A 16,349-nucleotide genomic window follows, 5' to 3' on the forward strand; every position below is an offset into this window, starting at 1 on the left:
AAGTCAATCTTGAGTCTAAGCAGAACACTGAAGATACCCGTGCACGGAGAATGCAGGAATGGGTGCTGAAGGTACGATTCTTAACAGTAGCAAATTACAGTTACGAAGTAGCAGCAACAGTTTTACGGTTGGGGGTCACGACTGAGGACCTGTATTAAGGCTGCAGCGTTACAAGACCGAGAAGCACAGCAACAGGGGTAGAAGCCAGGGCCTGACACACGCCAAGAAGCGCTCCCCTAGACAAGGCCCCAGCCCAGCAGCCTGTTTTAAAGACTATAGGGCTGGTGAGACGGCTCAGGGGCAAAAGTGTTTGCTGCTAAACCTGCCTGGGAGCCACATGGAGAGAGGAGAGGACGATCCTGCAGTTGTCCCCTGGCTTCCACATGCAAATCCACACCGACTCACGCAGAAATAAAGAAAATGCAATGAAAAGGTAAACCAATAAAGACTGAGGTATAAGATGGGATTACAACTTTAATCTGATCAACGTGAAGAAGGTAGGGAAGACATCAAAGAAATCTATTTTAGGTCTGTTTTATACATAGCCAGATGCAATTTTCCTAAAAAGTACACCAAAGTTTTAAAAACCACATTTTGTCAGAATCCCTCAGGAAACCACACTATGTGTAATCCAGGAAAGACACTATTTGCAGAATGGGAAAATCATAATGGGTGAGGGATTAAAACAAAGGAAAGCACGGGCGGGGCGGGAGGGGGGTTCAAGCAGTTCTAGGGGAGTTTGCCTGCAGAAATGTCAAAGCTCCTGGGTGGCGGGTGGCCATGGAAACATGCTAATGAGGGGCTGGTCCCAGTCTTAGCATGGCTTTCTTTGGAGAAGTGGCGAGTCGGAGGTCATGGCAGCTGTCTCAGACGCCCAGCTTACTGGCCTGGCTGAGCACAACCTTGAGGACTGGCATGAAGGCTGAGGTCTCACTGAAGTTGCTGGTGCTGACGATGTGAGTGTGGACGGTCAACCCTTCAGAGTAGTTCCTCGTCTCAATGCTCCTCGCGATGCTGTGGAGACCGCTGATGATTGTTGGAGAAAGCTGAAAGAAAGGCAGGGGCAGGAGAGGGAGTTACAGTAGGGGTGTCCCACAGTGCTCTGCAAGCATTAACCCAGAGATTTACGCAGAGCTGAGACACTCTTTACGAATGCGTAACTAGTTAGCATTTGGAATGTTTTAAACTAAACAAAGATTTTGGACCAAGTGAAACTTACACTTTAGTGTAGAAGCCTGGGGAGACACCTCATGTCACAAGTCCCTTATGAATTACCATACTCCCTTATGAATTACCATACTGCACTGCAGAGCAGGTCTTTCCTTACTGATTTCCTCCTGCAAGCTGAACTGATAAACCTCTTTCCAATGGAGTGTCCCTTCTCCAGTTACTTTAGCCAGAGCCTTTAACATTTTCCTTGAGTCCAGGAAGCTTGTACATCATGATAATGTTAAAAAAGCTGGGACCCCAGCTACTTGAAGGTTTTTCTACAGCAGATCCTGAACCTTCTGTCCTCTTCTGAGTTCAAGGCAATAGGCTCGCCAAACAGTGCAATTTACCAGCTCTTACCTAGTCTTCCTATCCGTTCTTCTGTGAGGATGGAGTCCAGGGTGTCAATGTGCTACACAAGAGCGCTAACCTGAGCCAATTCTGGACCCGAAATCCCTTTCTGTAAGTCTACCTTCTCTTCTGGCAAAAAAATTTGTTTTGCTTTTTTTCTTTGCAACCAGCCATTGCTGTGTTGCCCTGGCTGGATTCACTCCTGGATCTCAGCAGGAGCTGGGGTCTCTGGCCCATGCTGCTACCCCCCCACCATGTCCTCTCCCTCCCTGACATCTGGAATCCTGGGCCTGCCTTGAGCTATGTGGCTGACTCCCCTGCAGCTTGCATGCTGGCTCACCTGACACGTTAGCGCTCTGGCACGGCAGCACTCAGAACAACCCATACTTTAGTAGAAGACTCTCTTTTGGATCAGTCATAGACCACACCCTTCCTATGAGATCGCTTTCTTTGTGTTGGGTCTCATGAGAAAAATGTTACTCTTATCAGATGAGCCTGAGTGTGGAGAACAGGATTATCTCAACTCTCAAAGGACAGCAGGTCAGTTCAAGAGGACCACAGTGATTCCTTGCTGTGACTTCTCTTCCCCGTCACCTGACCATCTGGCAGCAACATTGGTTCTGCCTTTCTATATCAGCTGTTGTAGGCGAAAAGGATCAAGAGTCTCAGACTCCAGAGAGATGATAGATTCTTCTCTAGGAAACAGGGCGCCTGCCTTGTCCGGTTTCTGATACATGGCCATGTGAAAGGAGCACCAGGTCAATTACCCTGGGACCAACAGAGTCCGGTTTGTACTTCTGATCTTTGCTACAGAAAGGGCTGATTTCCCTCATATGTTCTCCCTCCCACCCCACACAATTTGGGAAAGACAATTCTGTGCCTCTCATGACAACTTTTGTCACCCCACAGAGTGACAGTGTCGGTGAGTCACTTTATTAGCAACAAAGGATAATGGACGGTCATAGTCCACCTCCCCCCAAACTTACTGTCTGGTCCCTAAGTTTGTCGTACAGACACTCCAGGCGTTTGCTGGCGTCATCCAGCTTCCTCTTGGTTTGCTGCAGGAGAGCAAAGAACAGGTGTCACACTCGAACCCTACACTTGGGATGCTGAAGGTCTTTGTTAACCAACGCAGTGGAGGCAGCTATGACTTTCAGTAACGAAGGAGCACCTCAAAGGGCTTAAAACACATTTTATTTTACTGTTTTAAGTATACACCTGCTTTGCCTGCGTGTCTGTGCACCACATGTGTGCAGGGCCTCCAGAGGTCAGAAGAGGGCGTCTGACCCCTGGGAGCAGAGCTACAGACAGCTGTGAGCTGTCATGTAGGTGCTGGGAACGAAGCAATAGTAACGGTGCTGACCGCCCTCCAGCCCGGTTATATCTGTAGTTACACAGAATACGTACGGGGTCTGTAGCTGAGGAGAGGCAGCGCTGGATAAGGTCCTCAAACGTAGTCTTTAGAATGAGGTGCTCGTCTGGAATAGGCTTCTTGGTAATTTTTTCTGTTGGCAGAGCCTGCACATGCTAAAAGAAATAACGTGATACGGACAATGAGAAATGACCAGAAAGTGTCTTCTATACAAAGTCCTGATTCTATGTGAAGAGAGAGCCAACCGCCCTAGAGGCAGATCTGTTAAAAATAAAATGAAGGTTTGACATGTGAACTCAGGGCTCTATGAAGAAATGGGTAAGAGGCCAGTAGGAAGCACTAAGGGCTGGGTCCTAGCTAAGTGCAGAATGCTTGTCCAATGAGCGAGAGGCCCAGGGGTCAATTCCTGCATTAGACACACACACACACACACACACACACACACACACACACACACACACACACACACCCTAAAGTACCCACGAGTTACACCCAGTCCCTCATTTGGGTTTAGTCTGGTATTCTGCTATGCTTTCCCTCCCCCCTTTACAGTTTGTTTTGTTTTTGAGATGGTTTTGCTGTGATACCCAGGCTAGCTTGAACTCAAAGGGATTCTCCTCCATTAATCTCCAAAGTGCTACGATTGTGGGCCACACCTGACCACTCTTACTTAAAGGCCTCTGCTTAAAGGCCGTTGGTTACAGAAAACCTGTGAGATAAAGCCAAAGGGAAGACCAAGCAGACCGTGGCCCTGCTCAGCGTATAGCGACGGATGGGCAAGCAGGGGCTCTACGTCTCTGAGTTTTTACTCGTCAGTTAATTCTTCACTCACTCAAAGATGCCAGGCATGATGCACGGGAAGTAGCTGCGCACTGGCGAGCCAACACAGACATGAGTTCGGCCTGAGAAGGCTCACAGGGAAAGCAAAGGCTTACAACTGGCAGGAGTGTGACAGTGCACCTACAGGAAGTTGACGACAGCCACACACACCCACACACACAGAGGTAGCACATGTGCAGCTGATCTTCATGGGAGTCCCAAACGACCGGAGCGGCTCCCTAAAGCTGTTGGCTGTCTGTGGAATCTGTTCCCTCAGAGGAGGGAAGGGGGAGGAGGAGGGATGGTGGGAGAGAGGGTGGGGGCGGGGGAGAGAGGGTGGGGGCAGGGTCAGCAATCGGGATGTCAAGTGAATACATTAAATAATCTTTTTAAAGAGTTGATGCTTGAGGGGAAGTCTAAGACACTACAACTCAAATAAGATGAATTTGGCTAACTGCTTAGAAAGGAAAAAAGAACATTCTAGGCAAAAGGAATAGCACATAGACAGAAGGGCCACAGCCCACACAGGGGACACAGGGGAGGCCAGTGAGACTGGAGTGGAGAGTGAGGACTGTGAGCGCAGGAGTTCTGGAGAGCGGTAACTATCTGGTCCTTATTCATTAACAACGGGAAGCCATAACGTTCTGGCCAAGTAAGAGCAAACAGGTGACACACTTGTAGTCCTGAGAGCGTCTTGAGGCAGGATGCTCCCTCATCCACAGTCTGCATGGCTAAGACAGGCAGCAGAACCCGGTTCCCCAGCAGGCTGTTCCGTTCCCTCACAGTGAGTACTAAGCCCAGCTCTATGTTTTATGTGCCGGTCAAAACAGCCTTGTCCTTGCGAGTGGACTTGGAAACGTGCTACGAGTTTTCAACTTCTGGGACTCTGTCAGCTACCTTTCTCTGTGAAAAGCACATACAAACATGTCTCTCTAGCTAGATGTAAGGCTAACTTAGGGGTTTTGGTTGTCTGTCTCTTTGCGAGTTTTAAGAAAGGGTATCTCTGTGTAGCTCTGGCTGTTCTGGAATTCATTTTGTAACCTGGGTGGCCTTGAACCCAGAGATCTGCCTGAAAATTGTGTGTGTCACCACACCCAGCTTAGCTTAGGAGGTATTAAGCGTACACATTAAATGACATAACTCAAAACATTTTTACTTAGCATTTTAAAAAGAAAAAGCTATAAAAACAGCTTTTGCTTAGCGACCTGGATATAGCGGTAACTCAGCCAATCTTGTGAACTGACTAGATTAAGAAAACACTGTAGTTACTGACACACTCCTAAAATATGTAACTCTTATCGAGAAAAGCTTACATTTGGCCGTGCCATTAAACATTAATATAGATGCTATCAGTCTCTTAAAATGGAGTTGCCATTTTGAAGCCACCGTTGAAGAACTGCAAGGTCACACTGGCCAAGCATCCCCCACACCCTGCACATCTGCCGATACCTGGATGGTGTTCCCAATGGGAGCGCCGGGGGCCCCTTCAGTGTTGGGCTTCGAGAAAGACGGTGGCATGCCTGTTTGAGCAAGAGGCTGCTGGATCCCGTGGAAGGGCTGGCCGCCAGCGAGGTGCGGCTGCGGGAAGGAGGCGTGGCTTGACCGTGGCCCTGGAGCTGAAGGCTGTTGCTGCAGCCCCTGTGGCTGGGGATCTCCCACGGGGTTCATGATTGGTGACGTAATGGGGACAGGAGGCATGAAGTTCTCAGGCAGCTTTTAAAAGATGAAAAAAAACAAGTTAAAGCAGCAAAGGAAGCAAAGGAAAAGGAAGCCTTTCCTAAGCTAACGGAAGGAGAGACTGAGAGGACCCGGCTACACTTCTTAGCATAATACTTTCTCATATGAAATTCTATGCAGAATCCCAGAGTAAAACATCGAAGTAGACCTACTGTGCTGTCATGGGTGGGGACCACACTGAGGTCCTCTCCCTGTCCTCTCAGACTTCCAACAACATGCATTTTCATCTGCATGTGCGCTCACACACCACATGACAACAAAGCCCGGTTTCAGAGCTCACTAGGCAGCTGTCACTTGGCACTAGAAGCAGTAGATGAAGTTTCAGACTGTTACTAGCTTTTTGTCGGGGTTCCCTTCCTTACTGAACGTCTCCCTGTGTTCTGTTCTGGCTCTATTCTTGGAGAAAGAAATCACTACCAAGAGTCTACAATATATATAGCTTCATTTGTATTCAACAGTTTGTGAAAATATTACCGACATAAACAATGATAAGTACAGGGCATTTCCTCACTTAATGATGTCTGTGACAGAACAGCAAAATGGCTCAGGGAACAATTGCCAGCAAGCCAAAGACCTGAGTTCAATCTCTGGACTCACAAGATGGAAGGAAAAACAAACTCTCTACAAGATGTCTCTTGACCTACATATACTGCGACACACACACACACACACACACACACACACACACACACACACACACAGGGAAAAAAAGTCAAAAACATTTAAAAAAAGATTAATGCAAGGGGCTTGAGGAGAGATGGCTCAGTGGTTAGGAATACTGACTGCTCTTCTAAAGATGATCTGGGTTCATTTTCCAGCAACTACATGACAGCTCACAACTGCCTCTAACTCTAGTCCCAGGGGATCTGACAACCTCACACAGGCAGGCAAAATACCAACACACATATAATAAAATAAATCATTAAAAAATATTGTAAAGTAGAATCTAAATGTCGTTATGCATTCCTGCTGAATACAAAATATAATCATGATTACTGCTAGAACACCGAAGGACCAAAGAAACCTCTAAAACTCATACTGCCTAAAAGGCCTGTAGGGGCTGACAATTTTAAAGGGGCTTTAATTTACACCACTGTCAACAGAACAAGGCTGTCCTAGGGTGGGGACAGATAGGACAGGTCATTTGACACAGGCTTTCACTACAGAGCCAGCCGAGCCTGGCTTCGGACTGTGGCTGGGACCCGGGGATCACAGCAAAGCAACTTTATTTAAAGCAAAAAAGCAGAGGAAGGCAGATCTCTGTGAGTTCCAATACAGCCAGAAGTACGCACAGAAACCCCGTCTCAGGTTTCGGGGACAGGGGAGGGGAGATTGGGTGGGGGAGGACCACAGAGTAGAAAACTGCAGGAAAAACAGCAGGACACATGAATAAGGTTGCCTGGTGGTTACAGGTTTGCTGGTACTGCTTGAGTCCAAAGGCAGGGCCTGGCTAGTAAGAAGTATAGCTTTTGTCCTCTATTTTGACTGACAGGTTAATTTATTAATCATCTCTCCACTGCAAATATGGTTCTAATCACAAGCAAGCTAAATTATGTGTACACATAGACGGTAACCAGGAAATTCTCCCTAGAAGAATTACATGTATGCCCAACGCTGGTTCAGGCCAGATCGGTCTTTCTACTCCTGTACTTGAGCACAAGCAGAGTATGACTACACAGAATCCGTCCAAGTTTGGTGGCCATGAGGGGAGGAGGAACTTGTGCACTGGTCAGAGTGGGTACCTGTGCAGCTCAGGACTAGGCCCTCGGTGCTAGGCATGTTGCTCAGAGGAAGTGTGAACATGGACCATGCACCAAGCGTCACGGGCTGCCAAGCACAGTTAGAAGAGGACAGCATGGACTAAGCCAAGGAAGCCCCAGGTGCCTAAGCTGTCCCCTGGCTCGCCTGCCTCATTCTCCCAGGCATGGGGACTACAGCTGTGAGTAAGCTACAGCGCAGAGTAAGGCTACAGCTGTGTGCCACCCACAGCGCAGAGTAAGGTTCTGCTGCACTCTCTACCTTCCCTCCTTTTCCCATGGATTAGAAGAAAACTTGATGTCATGCGTTTATATACATTAACCGGCAAGCTTTGCCCTTAAAGTCACTCGTTAGGGGTGGTGCGCTCCATGTAGTATAGACAAAGACAGGAGCTTCCTCCGTTACCTTCTTCTTCTTCGGTACTCTGTTCAAAGCGGGAGGATCATTCCAACCATTCTGAGGACCTAGAACAGAAGACATTTTCCTTCAGAACCCTGAAAATTCTCCTTAACTATGAGGTAACCAACACACAGGCTCTCCCAATCAGCCGGGGGTCACACAGGGCTGGCCTTAGGGAACATGTCCTGATAGCACTGCTGTGTAAAGGGACTGTCCTAAGCTTCAGGCCTAAGTCCTTATGTCTAAACTGACACCCAGCCTTCAAAGTCAGCTCTCTCTGCTCTCCTGAGAAAGGGAGAACAGGTTGGCAGAGTGTGCTTCTGCATGGCTCTGTCATACTTGACGTACAAGGCAGATAAAGGAGAGAGCCCTCCACACATGCCAGCACAGACGCTGGACAGACACTGGACAGGGTTCTATTTTTAAACAAAGTTTCCAGGTCAGGAAGCAAGTCATGATGGAATGTCTGCCCAGAACGGGAGGCCGGGTTCCATGCCCAGTAACACGGGACAAACCAAAACCACAGCAGAGCCAACTACAGAATAGCGGCAGTAATTCTCATCATTCCTTGCCTTATGAAACTATGATCCCACGCAGTGGGCTTCCTCAGAGTAAGAGGCGGCCATCAGTAGAGCTCACATTTTAGTAACAGCATATTAGAAAACATGCTGAAATCGGACGGCTTCCAAATTATGGGGTGATTACTTCCACCCCAGCGTGGCAGCGGATGGGTGCTAAGCACGGTGTGTGTGTGAGTGTGTGAGGACAGCAAGGGTAGGCTCTGGGGACGCCCTCCCCTGCTTGCTGAGCTGATTCGAATATTAAGTCACAATAAAATTGCTCGGCCAAGCAAAGAAACTGAACAAGGTGAGCTCCTTCCCTGAACACAACAGAACTTTTTCCAGATGCACCGTGAGGCAGGCAGGATAGGGCTCTGAACAGCCGGGAGCTGGTCCAAGCTATTGTGCCCTGTCTGTGTAACAAATCCTTGAACGGACCACCACAGGGAGGAATCACTGAAATTTCACCACCACCTCATGCTCGTAGCTGCACACACCAACCCTGTCATTATGCTAAGACAGGCAGCTTCCATGATTTAAAGCTGAGAGCATTACAGACATTTAATCACTTCCAAAATTTGATTCAATTAAGAAGCCAAATAAAAACAATTCCGATCCCATGCATTGTTAATGTCCACTCATTGCTGTATTTAGTGATTAAGTTATTTACTAAAGTATGCTTGACAACCATTCACCTTCCAATACAGATGCCTGGTCTTGGAAAGACTGATTTTCTGTAGACAAAATGTAGAAGTCACTTAGACAGTATTACGGAAGACATCCTAAAATTATCACTTTATACTTTTCCTTACCTGCTTAACAGAGCCCAGAAAAGGTAAATTAACCTCAAAGGAACAAAACGACAATTTTTAAAAATTTACTTATTGACAGAGTCTCTAACTATCTAGCCTGGTCTGCTCTCAATGTAGCCCAAAAACTTACTTTTAAATCAAGTTATGTGAAAGAAAGTCATTAGTTTTTGATTGGCTGGGTTTTTTTGTAAATTCCTTTACATTCTATCAAATGCAACTGTTGAAACAGCACTGTCTCCTCCTCCTATGCTGTCTCTTCTAAGAGAAGTTCATCCTTCAGGTAAACCCCAGTTTCCCTGGTTCTTATCCTGATGGCTTCTCTACGTGACAGTGGAGCTCAGCACACCCCATCTGCCTGCTTACGCATATGCCACCAAGTGTGCCATGCTGGCATGAGTCAGTCATAGACCTACGCCAACTGAGAACCTGTTCTAGTAGAGTGATTCGTGAGGCTACGGTGGGACCTAATGTTATCTTTCCAGCAAGGTCGTAAGTGGCACCAGTGTCGCTGTCAAGCCTCCAGCAGTGGGGAAGAGTAAACACTGACCACACTCCATCCACCGTCAGGTTCTCAGGGCTGGGCAGGCCCAGGGCGGCTCAGAAGCCTGGAAGCAGGTACACTCATCGGCACACGCAGCCTTTCAGAACCCAACCAGCTTCAGTCGGCAAGGCAAGAACCAAGAGAACTGCCCTCAGCTACACGCCCTCTTCCCTACCCTGTTCACGGAACAGGTAAGGGGCGAGACCACTTCTCTAGTTTCCAAGCATACGCCTGGGAGTGGTCTGCTCTCACCAAGTACATCTGAGGAACACCTTTCACACGATCCCTAGTGATGGCACACAAGTCATAACAAAGTCAGACTCAAAGTCAGCAGTGAATCAGAACCAAATGGGCATCAGACTCTCGGGAGAGCAGGCCAGCTGGCTAGCTCCAAGGCCACCGTAGTTTTCAAGTTGTTTTCTCTTAGAAACAAACACAACGGAAACCAAGGACTAGAAAAGGGAGAAAAAAGAAATCAAACAGCACCCACTCATCCTAGACCATGAAATGGGGACCACTTTTCTGCCACAAGGGACCTGCACTGTTGCCACTTCAGCCCAGGCCTGGGGCAGCACGTATCTTGCCTTTAATTCTGCCAATGTATCACGATCCTCTCTCCTGCGAGGAAACCTCCAGATTATTCTCCTGAAAGTGCCACTCAGGCCACCCCACTCAGCAGCCCAGAATCTCTCACTAGACTCCTATTTTCTCACTGTATGGACTATAAACTCCTTATCCTGCTACGTGAGGCTATTCAAAATTTAACACAGATACACAATTTTATTTTCTAGGAGATACCTATAATTCCTTAGAAATACCCTGTTCTTTTCGGCCTCTGCTTCTTCAGTAATCCCAATTACAGAGCATATGGGTCTGTTAAGAACTGACTGAATAAATGTTTTGCTAACCGCACGTCTATCTCTCTGAACCTATGCCACATAATTTCATATACTAACAGGAAGCTTGGAAATCTGGAGGATCTAACAGTAATTATCCACTGGTCAACTGGAATTTCTAAATCTCAAACAAAGCCATGATCCAAGACACATTACAATTTGACAAAGTTTCTAGCCACAACTATGTAACTTCAACAGCATCTTTAGGAACTCCAAAGAGAAGCATGGTGAGTGACTGCAACTGAGAGGTACAGGAAGGCTCACATGCAGGAGGTGAGCAGGCAGCGAGCCAGACACAGTGCATGCTGAACCCCAGGGAAGGTTAGTGTTCGTGCTCTTCCCATTGGCCACTCTGCCTGTCAGCCAGGGTACAACTGTACAGCGGGCATAACCTCGTGCATGGCAAACCTACTTCTGCCTAAGGCAGCAAACAATGCTGGGCCCTGTTAAGTTTCTATGCTGACACGAAACTCCAACACCCGGCACAGAGCGAGCAGGCACAACGTGTGAGCTCCCAGACTGTTCACCACACTTAGAAGCTCCTGTTTCCTCACCCACAATCTTAACAAAACTAAGAGGTTCTGTTTCTCAGGGCTGTGAGGACCAAAGGCAAGACATACAACAAATGCCAGATCATGCTCCGGGCATTTTAATAAAAGTGAGTTCCTCTTCCTTCGTGAACCTGTTCCTACCACTTAAGAGAACGTCTGCGTGAACCCCCGCTATCCTTGACTGAAGAGTCTTACCCACCTGCTCAGAATGGTTGCTTATCTAGGTTTAAAGGGCATTTCTGGAACTCTGTGAGCTAGCAGTCATTTCTAAACCATGACACCCTAAGGTGTGTCTGTGTGTGTTACTGAAATGAATGTGGCAGTCTCTCCTTCTATGTAGTTTTCTCTTCCATGGTCAACTTTGCCCACAGTTATTAAGTGGAATGCTAATTTGTAAGCAATCCACGTTATATGGACTACCCTTACCTCAGTTAGCAAGGCCCCAAACTGAAGACTGGATCGATGCTGGCAAGTTATTAGTCTGCTGTCGACCTCTCACTACCCTTAGTTAATAGCTGGTTTATCACACACAGGCCTGGTGGTGTTTGATACCAAACACCTACTCCCACACCCACAGATAAAGCCAAGGCAACCCAAGTTTCCAAAATCCTTGTAGTGTTGACACTTTTGCTCTTTAGATGTTAAGATTACATATTAGAAAACAGGGAAAGAGGTGTGTTTATAATTCTGGGATCGAGTACAAGATTTTAGAAATAGTAATATTTTTTAAATATTTTATATCCATATTTTTGTATTTATTTGAAAAGAATGCTTCTACCACAGGCTTATGATACTTTTATCAGTTAGTTACTGCTTAGCATTTAAACCAGAAAACTACACAACAGACTCTCCCAGAACGGTTTCAGGATCAGGGTTAAACAGTCTTACTCCATCCTCTTGCCTCACTAGTTTGAACACCCGTTATACCCTGAAGAGGGTCCTACCAAATGCTGACGAACTGGGGCCTTATTGTGAGCTTTCTTTATCGTCTCACAGTTATTTACTTGTGTTTATGGCGGTCAGAGGACAACCTTCAGAAGCCAGGTCTCTCTAAGGACGCCGAGCACACGTCAGCTCCTTAAAGAAATGGGCTGGAGGTACAGCTCAGCAGAGAGCACTTCGCTAGCGCCCGAGGCCTGCGTTCAATTCCCAGGATGCCCCTGCACCCCCGGCCCCTGCCCTCCAAAGTTCTGCATTTGACCTAACAGCGCCCACTAAGTCTGATATCGATATCATCCGTCTTGCCAGCTAATTTTCTACCTTTGAAAGTAAGTGCAGCAGCGGGTTATACAGCCTTAGTATTGTGAAGCGCTAGTCCAAGGTTTTCTCCATTTAGTAGCTGACATTCACTCATGCAAAGGTTTAGAATTCATTGTAAGAACTCAATGACTCCTCACGTTACTCAGCTCACAAACACTGGGAAATAACGCCCCCCACCCACCCTTCTGCTCATCCGACAGGAGGCCCAAGCAAATCCCTTCCGAGCGCAGACCTGTTCTCTGGGACGCAGGCAGCTCACTGGCAGCAGGCGGTGTACCTGTTGTTCCAGGAGGCAGTGCATAAGCTGAAGATGACGGTGGAGCTCCTGGTCCGCCATGCTGGAAGGACGCTCCAGAGGAAGGGGGAGGGGGAAGAGAAGCAGAGCTGGAGGTAGGGGAGGAGGCTGGCTGTGCTGTGTACATCTGAGGCTGCCCGGAATAGGAAGCGACAGGAGATACGTATGGGGCGTTAGGGTAAGCGTTAGAAGCAGGAGGAGCAACAGGCTGTTGAGGTCGATAAACTGCTGACCCCCCTGTTCCGAAGGAATACTGCTGGGCTGGCTGGTAAGCTACATCAAGGGGAAGAAACAGAAATCTTTAATTAGTTACATATCTATTCACACAGAAGTAGGAAAAAAAGTCATCGCATTATAGGAATATGGTTTTAATCACTAATCTTATACCAGTAAGACCTACTTATGACTGGGGACATAGTTCAGTGACAGAGCACTTGCCTAGCATGGGAAACAACCTGGGGTCCATCTCCAGCACCGCAGAAATAAACAGTAACAGCACAGAGCCATAGTATGTTGCCTCTGAGAAACATGGACTGTGGGATCCAAGAACTGACAGCACGGCCCTTCTCTGAGACTGCCTATTCCTGTGAAGACTGCAGAGACAGCCACAAGCCACCAGGCAGGACCAGGAGGACCTGCAGACCCAGAGCTGGCAGATCAAGACTTCAGCCTCCACCCTATCCCTCCTGGCAGAGCCTGGCAGAGTAACATTGGACTAGGCAGGGATGGGAGAGGGGCGGGGGAGGGACGGGAGAGCCCTGCAGAGTGTGCCTAGGGTATCTGCTACCCAGGAGCAGCACTAAGCACAGCATGAAATGTAGATTTATGTGAAGAATCCCTGCAGCCCAGGAAGCCTTCATCTGGGTCAGTGGTTAGGAATCTGGGTTTTTTTTTTCTCCATCTTTATTAACTTGAATATTTCTTATTTACATTTCAATTGTTATTCCCTTTCCCGGTTTCTGGGCCAACATCCCCCTAACCCCCCCTCCCCTTCTCCATGGGTGTTCCCCTCCCCATCATCCCCCCATTGCCACCCTCCCCCCAACAATCCCGTTCACTGGGGGTTCAGTCTTGGCAGGACCAAGGGCTTCCCCTTCCACTGGTGCTCTTACTAGGATATTCATTGGCATCTGGGTTTTTTAATAGTTGTTTAATCTTAAAATTTCCCCATTTTATGTAGGTTCTTTGTTTCTAGTTGTAAAAGTAGTTTTTGGGGGTTTGTTTTGTTTCTTCTTTTGAGAAAAGGTCGCTTTACATAGCCTTGGATGTCCTGGAACTATGGAGACCAGGCTGGGCTCAAACTCACAATAGGGTTGCCTGTCTGTACCCCCTGGGGATGGGATTAAAGGCGTGCAACTCTGCCTGGTTGTACTTTTTATTTTTTTCAAGTGTAAGCATTCTCTTTGTCAAAGTCCACAGAATACACAAGCCTAAGAGTGTACACACATATAAAGTATGGGCTGGACTTTGGCACAACAAGACAGCATCATTTGTTCACTGCTGCAAAACATACACTACGCGGAGCAGGATGCAAAGAGTGTATGGTCGAGCATATGTGGGTGCCCTGTACTTTCTGCTCGATTTTGCTGTAAAGCTAATTTTTAAAAAGTCTACACTAAATCAATAAAACCAACAATAATAAATAAAATGGAAACCAACAATAATAAATATAAAGACAAAAAATAAAACCAACAAATATCCTATCTTGCCAAAACTGTGGTTTGTGTCATGTCTGGAGAAAGAATAAATACTGGCTAATTTCTGCAGCTCTACACCAAACCACAAGACACACTGTCCATTCTACAGGCCTTGTACCCGACCAGAAACAGAGGCACCAGTGCCCTGGACAGGGTGACACAGCAGCTACTTCCTAGCAGGCAGACTCTGAACTAACTCGCTCTCACCCCCCCCACTCTCCCCCCACCCGCCTATTCCCCACCTCCCCGTCTCCTTAGACTGAGTGTCGTCCTAGCCCCTGATTTCATCCGTCAAAATTGGCTAAGGCTTTGTTGCCTATGAAGGAGGGAGGCTCTGTGAAGAGCGCAAGGCTCCACTACTTACGCTGCGGCTGTGGATAAGGTGGTGGCTGGCTGTGCATGTGGCCTGGAGACGTCGGCAGCGGGGCAGTGCTATTTGGAACAACGTTGCCATGCATTATGAAACCTGGAGGTGGAGGATTCCCTCCCTGGAAATGAGAAGAGTAAAACGAAGATTATAACTGGGGCCCAGTCTCACCAATAGCCTTGCAGTCTCTGAAAGGGAATTGGTTACAGGAAAAAGCTGCATTCTGCCTACACTATCTTGCTCAGAACACGTTATGAGTGACCTGAACTGACTGCAGGGAAGGACAACAGCAGTGCTCATGACGGGGCCGAGAGCACTGTGCTAACACCAGGTCTCCTCTCTACCAACTTCCACGGACTGCCCCGGACCCTGGAGACAATGTCATAAGGGGACTTGGTCTTCCATTTCTGCAATGCTTACAAGAAAGAGAAACATCTTGAGAAAATTCAATTTAAACCATTATTTGAACCTTGGTTGAGATTTTTCTAGCTCAAGTAAATTTAGAACTGCAGAGGAAGAGAAAGGATGAGAAAATAAATTAATAGCACAAAACTTGCCACTTTTCCCACAAGCAATAGAGTGTAGCGAGCAGGTAGGTGGATGCAGAGTAGGGACTGGAGAGGAGCGAGGGAAGGGCAGGCATAGAATCATCAGGTAATCAGGTGACAGCTACAGAGTGTTCTACACAGTCAGTGAGCACATATACCTGTGTGTCAGAGGGACAGGCTGCAGGTGGATGGCTGGGGAGGGCAGTGGGAGTTCTGTCACTCCAGGTAGTGACAGTAGGGGCAATTCTAACCTGAATTGAACAAAGAAATACCAATCACAGAAAATAAAAAATAAAAACGTTAAAAAGAAGAAACAAACAACTCAAAAGGGCTTAGTAGCAGGGTGCAAAGCAAAGTAGAAGCTGTAAAATTACACGTAGCAAAGCAGGGCGTCCAGGGCTGCCTGGGTCCAAAGGGAAAACAACAGAACAGGCAGAGCGGGGCAGGAAAGGCAGTGTGAGAACCTCGGTCAGCACAAGAACAAGCCCATTCGAGGGTGTATGAGGCAGGCTGGAGAGGCAGTTCAGTGGTTAAGAGCACTGGCTACTCTTCCAGAGGACCTGGGTTCAACTCCCCAACACCCATAGGACAGATCGCAACTGTCTGTGACTCCAGCCCCAGGGGATCTGGTGTACATGCAGAGAAAACATTCGTTAGCACATAAAAAGTAAATACACACATAAGTAAATAAGAAGAAGAGTGAGTGGGAAGAGGTCCTTAGGGAGGGAGAGAACTGGGAGCTGAGTAACGCACCTCCATGCTACCAGTGATCAGCAACATGCTGCCCCAGGCCATTCACGGCTTCCCTAGGTCAGTCATCCAGCCAATCCCACAGAAGGATACACACTACAGCTTACTCCTCTAAGGCCAGCCTTACTACACCGTGACTTTAAGGTCTGTCCACAGGACTTCCTGGCCATGGGGTTAAGACTGAGCTGGCCTCTACGACACCATGCGATTACTCTCAAGGTCAGTCTAAAAGTTTTCCTAAAACCTTCTTTTTGAAAGGTTTATTTATTTATTTCATGTATATAAGTACACTGTCGCTGTCCTCAGACACACCAGAAGAGGGCATCAGATCCCATTACAGATGCTTGTGAGCCACCATGTGGTTGCTGGGAATTGAACTCAGGACCTCTGGAAGAGCAGTCAGTGCTCTTAACTGCTGAGCCATCTC

The 16,349-nt window shown here is 47.5% G+C and overlaps 1 protein-coding gene across 5 annotated transcripts in view; it reads right to left on the reverse strand.

The window, feature by feature from the left end:
* Positions 1–449: 449 nt before the first annotated feature.
* Positions 450–16,349, reverse strand: part of Sec31a (SEC31 homolog A, COPII coat complex component) — a 56,657-nt gene continuing 40,757 nt past the window's right edge. For 2 of the 5 annotated variants that reach the window (XM_032916103.1, XM_032916100.1), the window contains 9 exons: positions 15,331–15,423; positions 14,622–14,745; positions 12,498–12,833; positions 8,901–8,939; positions 7,652–7,710; positions 5,201–5,464; positions 2,968–3,087; positions 2,547–2,618; positions 450–1,046 (listed from right to left, as the gene is read on the reverse strand). In XM_032916103.1, coding sequence (XP_032771994.1) covers positions 867–1,046; positions 2,547–2,618; positions 2,968–3,087; positions 5,201–5,464; positions 7,652–7,710; positions 8,901–8,939; positions 12,498–12,833; positions 14,622–14,745; positions 15,331–15,423 — 1,287 coding nt within the window. In that variant the 3' untranslated portion in view covers positions 450–866. The remainder of the gene's footprint in view (positions 1,047–2,546; positions 2,619–2,967; positions 3,088–5,200; positions 5,465–7,651; positions 7,711–8,900; positions 8,940–12,497; positions 12,834–14,621; positions 14,746–15,330; positions 15,424–16,349) is intronic. The other 3 variants (XM_032916102.1, XM_032916104.1, XM_032916101.1) reach the window with 3 other exon arrangements.

The sequence above is a fragment of the Rattus rattus genome, chromosome 11, assembly GCF_011064425.1.
Source record: "Rattus rattus isolate New Zealand chromosome 11, Rrattus_CSIRO_v1, whole genome shotgun sequence".
NCBI classification, from domain to species: domain Eukaryota; kingdom Metazoa; phylum Chordata; class Mammalia; order Rodentia; family Muridae; genus Rattus; species Rattus rattus.